General features: G+C 41.7%; 1 protein-coding gene across 1 annotated transcript; it reads left to right on the top strand.

The window, feature by feature from the left end:
• Window positions 1-1,286: 1,286 nt before the first annotated feature.
• LOC147002829 (olfactory receptor 13A1-like) lies at window positions 1,287-2,252 on the top strand. The gene has a single exon (XM_085842499.1). The coding sequence runs from the start codon at window positions 1,296-1,298 to the stop codon at window positions 2,250-2,252; it is 957 nt and encodes a 318-aa protein (XP_085698625.1). The 5' UTR covers window positions 1,287-1,295.
• The last annotated feature ends 6,684 nt before the right edge of the window (window positions 2,253-8,936 follow it).

Below are 8,936 nucleotides of genomic sequence, written 5' to 3'. Positions count from 1 at the left end.
TATGGAAAAGGCTAAAGAAGGACGTTAGATGAGTCTACTATGTCAAGCTATGGAGTGCTAGTCACTGAATGACTGTGGGGAAACATGGTGAGTTTTGCTTAGGGCAGAAGTCCAGTTATCTTAAGTATACCATTAGTATCTCTTGAGTGGTAGAGAAGGAAACTGGAAATGATGGAAATGACAAGAACCCAGAAATTATGAAACTGCTGAAGACCTTGAGAACATGAGTTCTAAGAATGGGGAAGCTATAGTTTCACTCATTGAGGATCAGTTGGATTAGAGAGGAAAGAGGGTAAAGAACACCATTCTCTTTGCTCATGGAGCTGGACACTAATGAGGATCTATCAAGGAAATAGACTACACATAAGAAAATGAGTGAGAAAGATGGAGCTGAGCTCCATGGAAAAAGTGTCTGGAGTCACTGTGTAGCTGAGGGTGAATTATTGATTAAAAGTACCGAAACTACAAGAAACTTCTGTAAACAGTGGTAATGACTTCAGCTGTGGGTATGTTGACTTCAGTGTGCACTGGGGTTCATTAAGACAGAAATGCCCCATAAGCAGTTTAGGTTCATAGGGCTGGGTTTTATGAAATATTCTTCGTGGTCATAGATTTGATGTGGGTTAGAGTCAGAAGACTTCCAAATACAGAAGACACCAATAACAGTAATTAATTCAAAAATACATGGCTACTTGGCCATGGGGGTGCCAATATCTGATTGAGGTGGGTAGTTGGACAACCACTCCAGATATCAGAAGAGACAACGTGCCTGTCAGCTAAGAAGGCCAAGTGTAGAAACAAAGATATAATAATCATCTCAGTATATCTACCTAAAATTCTCATCAGGTGGAAAATAGGAGATGTGAACTAAGGGGTACAGCTGGGTCACTGAGCACTGTCCCCTGAGCACAGGGCTCAGTGGCAATTGAGATGAAAAGCATAGGCAGCTGCTGAGTAAAGGATGCTTCTCCCTTTCCGAATGTTCAAGAGCAGAGAAGAACATAGGTTCCCCTTGATAAAACACTACAGGGGGAAAGTTACTATGTGAGAAAGAAGAGAAAATGAAATACATCGGTTCCCCTTGATAAAACACAACAGGGGGAAAGTTACTATGTGAGAAAGAAGGGAAAATGAAATATATGTGGCTTTCCAATACTGTGGTACACACAAGAAAAGACAAGAGGCTTTCATGAAGGAAATACACTAACTCCTTCCCTTTCTAACAGCAGACAGTTTGGATCCAGATTTTGAAGTGGTAAACTGTGGCATTTTATAGGAACCTGAAAGACATAGCAATGGACCCAATCCTCTCCTTGATGATATTGAAACTCAACCAAACAGAAGTGACAGAGTTTGTGCTGGAAGGGTTCTCAGAGCACCCTGGTCTAAGACTGTTACTTATAGGCTTCTTCTTGACCCTCTACATGATGGCTCTGATGGGCAACATTTTAATCATCGCTTTGGTTACCTCCAGCACTGGGCTCCACAATCCCATGTACTTTTTCCTGTGCAACTTGGCTAGCACGGATATTGTGTGCACCTCCTCTGTGATTCCTAAGGCCTTGGTTGGCCTAGTGTCTGAGGAAAACACCATCTCCTTCAAGGGATGTATGTCCCAGCTCTTCTTCCTTGTATGGTCAGCATCTTCTGAGCTGCTGCTGCTCACGGTCATGGCCTATGACCGCTATGTGGCCATCTGCTGTCCCCTGCACTACAGCTCTAGGATGAGCCCACAGCTGTGTGGGGCCCTGGCCGTGGGTGTATGGTCCATCGGTGCTGTGAATGCATCTGTGCATACTGGCCTGATGACGCGGCTGTCATTCTGTGGAACCAAGGTCATTACCCACTTCTTCTGTGAGATACCTCCACTACTTCAACTCTCCTGTAGTCCTACATATGTAAATACCATTATGACTCTTTTGGGAGATTTCTTTTTTGGAGGCGTCAATTTTGTGCTTACCTTTCTATCCTATGGCTGCATCATTGCCAGCATCCTGCGCATGCTTTCTGCTGAGGGCAAGACGAAGGCCTTTTCTACATGCTCATCCCACCTCATTGTGGTTTCTGTGTACTACTCATCTATGTTATGTGCCTATATCAGTCCTGCTTCTAGCTACAGCCCAGAAAGAAGCAAATTTACCTCAGTACTATACTCGATCGTCGGTCCAACCCTCAACCCTCTCATCTATACACTGAGGAACAAGGATGTCAAGCTTGCCTTGGGCAGAATATTGGCCTCTTTCTCACATTAAGTGGAGAGGTGCAGGCTTTTCTTCTGGCCTGTGCTGTTCCTAATCACACTTTTCTAAGAGCAGATTCGTGGGGTGTGGTTTATTTATCTCTGTTTTAGAAAAGCTTTGCCTGATGCAAGGACTGGACCATTCCACTCACTGTAACCTTAAATACACTAAAATTCTTACTGGCAATGTAAACAAAACACTCAAGCTTTATTTCCTGATAAATACAAACTATTTCAAAAGTAACTAAAGTTCACCTAAATGGAAGTGCCATGTTCCTACACTGGATAACTTTCAGTGATTGTCAATAGTGATTGTCACAAAAGAAAAGCATTTCTTGCAGGGACTCTCTGCAAACATAACAGGTGCTTGTTTCAGAGCTATGGCTAATAAATCTAAACTTCATAATGAAACATGAGGGGCCAGCATGGCCACAAGTTGCATATCTTGGTTTCTCCACTTCACTCTTTTCTATAAGCTCTGGGAGTCAGATGGTATGGAGAAAGAGATAATCTATGGAACTGAGGTAACATTCAAGTTTTAAAATGAAGTCACGTATGTCACAAAGCATACTTATGACCATGAAAACAATCGATCTTTCGTGGGAAAGATTAATTATTTCCAGCAGAGATATGGGGAAACTAGTTTATTGAAGACATGCAAATCATAGAGTGGAGCTTTATTCACACTATAAATAAAAATTAACCAAATAGAGATCATAGACAACAAGGCTTGGTTAAAACCTTCTTACTCATACATCATTTAATCATCTTGTTTTTCTTTCCTGCAACTCTTCTAAGGTCCTAACTACACACTTGCCTACCCACCCAATACCCACATCCCTCTTTCTCTTGCAACAAAATGCACAAAATCCAAACCAATAAAACAAAATAATAGCAAAACAAAACAAATGCACACTCAGAAAATGAAGTCCTTTATACATTGACCAATTACCCCTGGCTCAAACACTTCAGAACAATGAGGAGGCAGCAGGAGGAAGGAAGAGGATGGAGAAGTGTATCTGTAGTAACTGTTGAAAGAATGGTGCAATGCCAACTCAGTGGATAAAGGGCAACTTCTGCAGGAAATGCTGCTAAAAAGATGGTGTATCCTTTTCAGACTAAACACGTTCTTGGTCAACCTACTTCACTATTCTTCATAAATGCTGTACCATACCAGAACTGGTGATGCAAACTCTGTATGTTATATTAACCAACCTTCAACTTTGTGACAAATAAATATATTTTCAATATATTTATACTGACTCATAGATTCAGAGGCCTCAGTCCATGGCCATTTGTGTCTTTGTTTCGGCCTTTTGTGAGGCAGGGCTTTGCAGCAATGGGAGTATGATGGAGAACTTTCTTCCCATCATGGCAGCCCAGAACACATGAAAAAGGAACACTTCTGGGGACCAGCCAGACCTAAGAACTCTGCCCATCTAGTAGCATGAGTTCCTTCCAGTCTGGTGTGGTGTCCTGAGCAGACCTTGGACAGAAACTCCATGGCCAATCCCACAACTCCTAGAGGAAGCTCTACTCCCAGGCTCTCTAACACTCCCAAGATCAGAGGTGAGGAGTACACATCTGCCCCAAAACTGGAATTAACTGAGACAAGCAGGACCCAGGCATCCAGGAATTCCACCTGACCAGTGGCACAGGTTCGTTTTGGTGTGAGGCAGTGCCCGGAGCAGACCTTGGGTTCGAACTCTGCAGCCAGTCCCACAACACCCAGAAGAAGCTCCACTGTCAGGTGCTCTAACAAGCTCAGGACCACAGGATCACAGGATCACAGAGACAGCTGAACTCTGAGGAGTTCTGACATAATCAAGATCACAGGAAGGACAGACCCTAGTCAGATATATCTAGGGCAGGTAGCACCAGAGATCATCAGATGACAGGACGCAAGCATAAAAACATAAACAATAGAAACCAAGGTTCCTTTGCATCATCAGAACCCAATTCTCTCACCATAGCAAGTCCTGGATATACCATCATACCAGAAAAGCAAGATTTGAATCTAAAATCACTTCCTTTATTTGCATGCAGTTTTATTAGATATTTTCTTCATTTACATTTCAAATGATATAACAAAAGTCCCCTATAACCTCCCCCCGACCCTGCTCCCCAACCCACACACTCCCACTTCCTGGCCCTGACATTCCCATGTATTGGAGCATTTAATCTTTGCAAGACCAAGGGCCTCTCCTCCCAATGATGATCAACTAGGCCATCCTCTGCTACATATGAAACTAGAGACACAAGCTCTGGGGGTACTGGTTAGTTCATATTGTTGTTCCACCTATAGGGTTGCAGACACCTTCAGCTCCTTGGATACTTTCTCTAGCTCCTCCATTGGGGAACCTGTGTTCCATCCAATAGATGACTGTGAGCATCCACTTCTGGATTTGCCAGGTCCTGGCAGAGTCTCACAAGAGACAGCTATATCAGAGTCCTATCAGCAAAATCTTGCTGACATATGCAATAGTGTCTGGGTTTGGTAGCCCCTTATGGAATGGATCCCTGGGTGGGGCAGTCTCTGGATGGTCCTTCCTTCCATCTCAGCTCCAAACTTTGTCTCTGTAACTCCCTCCATGGGTATTTTGTTCCCCATTCTACGGAGGAACAAAGTATCCACACTTTGGTCTTCGTTCTTCTTGGGTTTCATGTGTTTTGCAAATTGTATCTTGGGTATTCTAAGTTTCTGGGCTAATATTCACTTATCTTATCAGTGAGTGCATATCATGTGAGTTCTTTTGTGATTTGGTTAACTTACTCAGAATGATATCCTCCAGATCCATCCATTTGCCTAAGAATTTCATAAATTTATTGTTTTTAATAGCTGAGTAGTACTCCATTATGTAAATGCACCACATTTTCTGTATCCATTCCTCTATTGAGGGACATCTGGGTACTTTCCAGCTTCTGGCTATTATAAATAAGGATGCTATGAGAGACACTAATACTTATAGAAGAGAAAGTGTGGGAAAGCCTAGAAGATTTGAGCACAGGGGAAAAAATTCTTAACAGAACAGCAATGGCTTGTGCTGTAAGATAGAGAATCAACAAATGGGACCTCATAAAATTGCAAAGCTTCTGTAAGGCAAAAGACACTGTCAATATGACAAAAAGGCCACCAACAGCTTAAGAAAGGATCTTTACCAATCCTAAATCAGATAGGGGACTAATATCCAATATATACAAAGAACTCAAGAAGATGGACACCAGAAAATCAAATAACCCTATTAAAATATGGGGTACAGAACTAAACAAAGAATTCTCAACAAGGAATACAGAATGGCTGAGAAGCACCTGAAAAATATGTTCACCATTCATAATCATCAGGGAAATGGAAATCAAAACAATCCTGAGATTCCACCTCACACCAGTCAGAATGGCTAAGATCAAAAATTCAGGTGACAGCAGATGCTGGTGAGGATGTGGAGAAAGAGGAACGCTCCTCCATTGTTGGTGGGATTGCAAGCTTGTACAAACACTCTGGAAATCAGTCTGGTGGTTCCTTAGAAAATTGGACATAGTACTACCGGAGGATCCAGCAATACCTATCATGGGCATATACCCAGAAGATGTTCCAACTTCTAATAAGGACACATTTGTTGATTCTTGATCTTACAGCACAAGCCATTGCTCTTCTGTTAAAAAAGAAAAATCCCTTGTGCCCATATCTTCCAGGCTCTTCCTCACTTTCTCCTCTATAAGATTTATTGTCTCTGGTTTTATGTGGAGTTCCTTGATCCACTTAGACTTGAGCTTTGTACAAGGAGATAAGAATGGATCAATTCACATTCTTCTACATGATAAACACCAGTTGATCCAGCACCATTTGTTGAAATTGCTGTCTTTTTCTCCACTGGGTGGTTTTAGCTCCTTGTCAAAGATCAAATGACCATAGGTGTGTGGGTTCATTTCTGGGTCTTCAATTCTATTCCATTGATCTACCTGTCCGTCACTGTATTAGTACCATGCAGTTTTTATCACAATTGCTCTGTAGTACAGCTTGAGGTCAGGTGTGGTGAGGTTCTTTTATTGTTGAGAATAGTTTTTGCTATCCTCGGTTCTTTGTTATTCCAGATGAATTTGCAAATTGCCCTTTCTAACTCAGTGAAGAATTGAGTTGGGATTGTAATGGGGATTGCATTGAATCTGTAGATTGCTTTCGGCAAGATAGCCATTTTTACTATGTTAATGCTGTCAATCCAAGAGCATGGAAGATCATTCCATCTTCTGAGATCTTCTTCAATTTTTTTCTTCAGAGAGTTGAAGTTCTTATCAAACATCTTTCACTTCTTTAGTTAGAGTCACACTTAGGTATTTGATATTTCTTGTGACAATTGTGAAGGATGTTGTTTCTCTAATTTCTTTCTCATCCTATTTATGCTTGGTTTAGAGAAAGGCCACTGATTTGTTTGACTTAATTTTATATCCAGCTAGTTCAGTGAAGCTCTTTATCAGGTTTAGGAGGTCTCTGGTAAGATTATCCTTTCTCTATATCATTTGTGACTTGTCTTTCTCCTTGAAACCCTTCTATGTAACCCTCTGTCAGTCTTCTCCAAATTCATGGATGCCCTTTTATTCCAGTTGTTATTGCATGCATATATATTTACATAAATTTATATATATTCTAAGTATGAATTCTTCTATCTGTATAATGCTACTAGTATAGAGAGTCTCAGGGCTGAATAAATATTTTAAATGTTTGAAATTGTAGCAAACAGAATGGAAGTGCTGAAGGAACATCAATTCATAACAATATACAGAATGTCTTGAGTGTAGGGAAAGGAGGAGAGAGATGGGCAGTACAAGATACTTAGAATAGACCCATTGTGTGCATGTCTGATTCAGAGGAAGCAATCTCAGCAGAATACAGAGTAGACAATTAGTATCATGGTGAGAACTCCCATACAGGACATGGTAACACCAGGGCATGCACAGGGTTGGTGACAACAAGGCTGTAGAGTGGGAACAGTTCCAACCCAGGTAGTACCCACAGTATGTGACTCCCCTGACCATTGTCCTCCACACAAGTCTGCAGGGAGCTTGGATCATTAAGTCATAAGTTTCTGTTAATTGATGCTAAGAGTTTTCTCCTTGAGTTTCTACCCCATGAGGCACAAGATAAGCACCTACCACTGGTCTCAGAAATGACAGGTATTCCTGAAGGTCAGTGACCTCTATCCAAAGGAAGACAGAGCTTCACAGGGTCAAGACCTGCTGCTTGCAGAAAAAGAGTCTGTGTTCAGCCCAGTGTGCACCTTTGTTGGAGTCATCTGTCACCTGAATTCACTGTGACAGAAAGGTGAGTTAAATCCTGAGTTCCATCATGTGTCTCTTTTGGCTGATAGTGGAGCTCCAAAACAAAAGGCTCACTATAAAAGTGACATTAGTCCTAGTGTTTGCATGTCACCATTAAAGGACAACAACTTATCTTCTCAATGAGTCCTGAGTTTGATGAAGGGTGCTGGGTCAGAAGTCAGAAAACAGAATATGACAGAAAGATTTGTTATCTTCCTCCATTGCATAAACAGCAGAATTTTTAGCATCTAATCACATTCAGAGGGCTTCTTCATGCCTGTTGTTTTCGTCTTATGTTCATAACTGTTATCTATTCATTCCCCACCCACAGTGCTCACACTAATTGTGAAAGACAACCAACAGATTTAGATGAATCTAAGATAAATTTATATGAGTAGATGGGACTTAGATGCTGTCTTGACGGTCGGTGGTATCCACACAGAACGGTGAGAAATGCCACAGAAGAGATTTTTCTTACCATGTTGTCCAGAGTCCACTGTTCAGGGACAGAAATTGGTTGCAACTTCCATGGAGTTAAAAACACCAGCATAGCACTGATGGTGTTAGCCTTGCTCTGTCTGCTGAAGGACAGGGATAGCACAACTGAGAGTCCCTAAAGAAAAAATTACAGCTGTCCAATATTCTGTATGAAGATACATGTCCAAATAAAGGGGTGTGGGCTGGGTTAACAGGGCTGCACATGTGGATCCTTTCACTGCCGACTGTCCACAGCAGACCACACAATCTGCAGACACTTTGGTTCCTGACTGTGGAGAGGATCCTCAGCAGCTTTGCTCCTCATTGAGGTTCAACTTCTGAAGGTTTTCAGGTCAGGCTTACTGACATAAAGAGGGACTGTTAGTAACTTTACTGGCCAATAACACCCCACCTGGATAGTAGATTCCCTCTTGTTCACTTAGATACAAACAAACTTAAACTCACAGACGACCAGGATGTATTTATGGAAAGAGAGCTTGGGTAGGCACAGCTCATCTCCCTGCTCCACCATGGATATGGATAAAACTTGGAAAACCTACTGATTTATTTTTACTTCTCTGTACCTGGATTACATCTGACTAACATAATATTGTCTGATACACCTATAAGACTTATACGCATCAAAGGGTAGCCACTGGAATATGCACATAGCAAAGGCATTGTGCTCCACTGTTGAAAACACATAACTCCATCTAACCTCTCCAGTAACAATCCTACTCCACATAGGTCACACTCTGCCCCCTTGTCTTTGGTGTCTCCTTTCTCCACCTGAAGGCATGTGCTCCCATTACTCTGAATATACATCCCATTTGCTCTACTACACTAAAAGCATTTTGAAGGTAGATGTCATGTCAAGGCTTGAATTAAAGTAAAATTTTAAAGTGAAATT

This window comes from Mus caroli, unplaced genomic scaffold (assembly GCF_978045245.1).
Source record: "Mus caroli unplaced genomic scaffold, Mus_caroli_1 scaffold_8, whole genome shotgun sequence".
Lineage (NCBI taxonomy): Eukaryota > Metazoa > Chordata > Mammalia > Rodentia > Muridae > Mus > Mus caroli.
This window is presented reverse-complemented; position numbering and strand designations above follow the sequence as displayed.

Bases quoted from the DNA above. Each gene is read 5' to 3' on its own strand.
- LOC147002829 (XM_085842499.1), top strand. From the start codon at position 1,296: ATGGACCCAATCCTCTCCTTGATGATATTGAAACTCAACCAAACAGAA.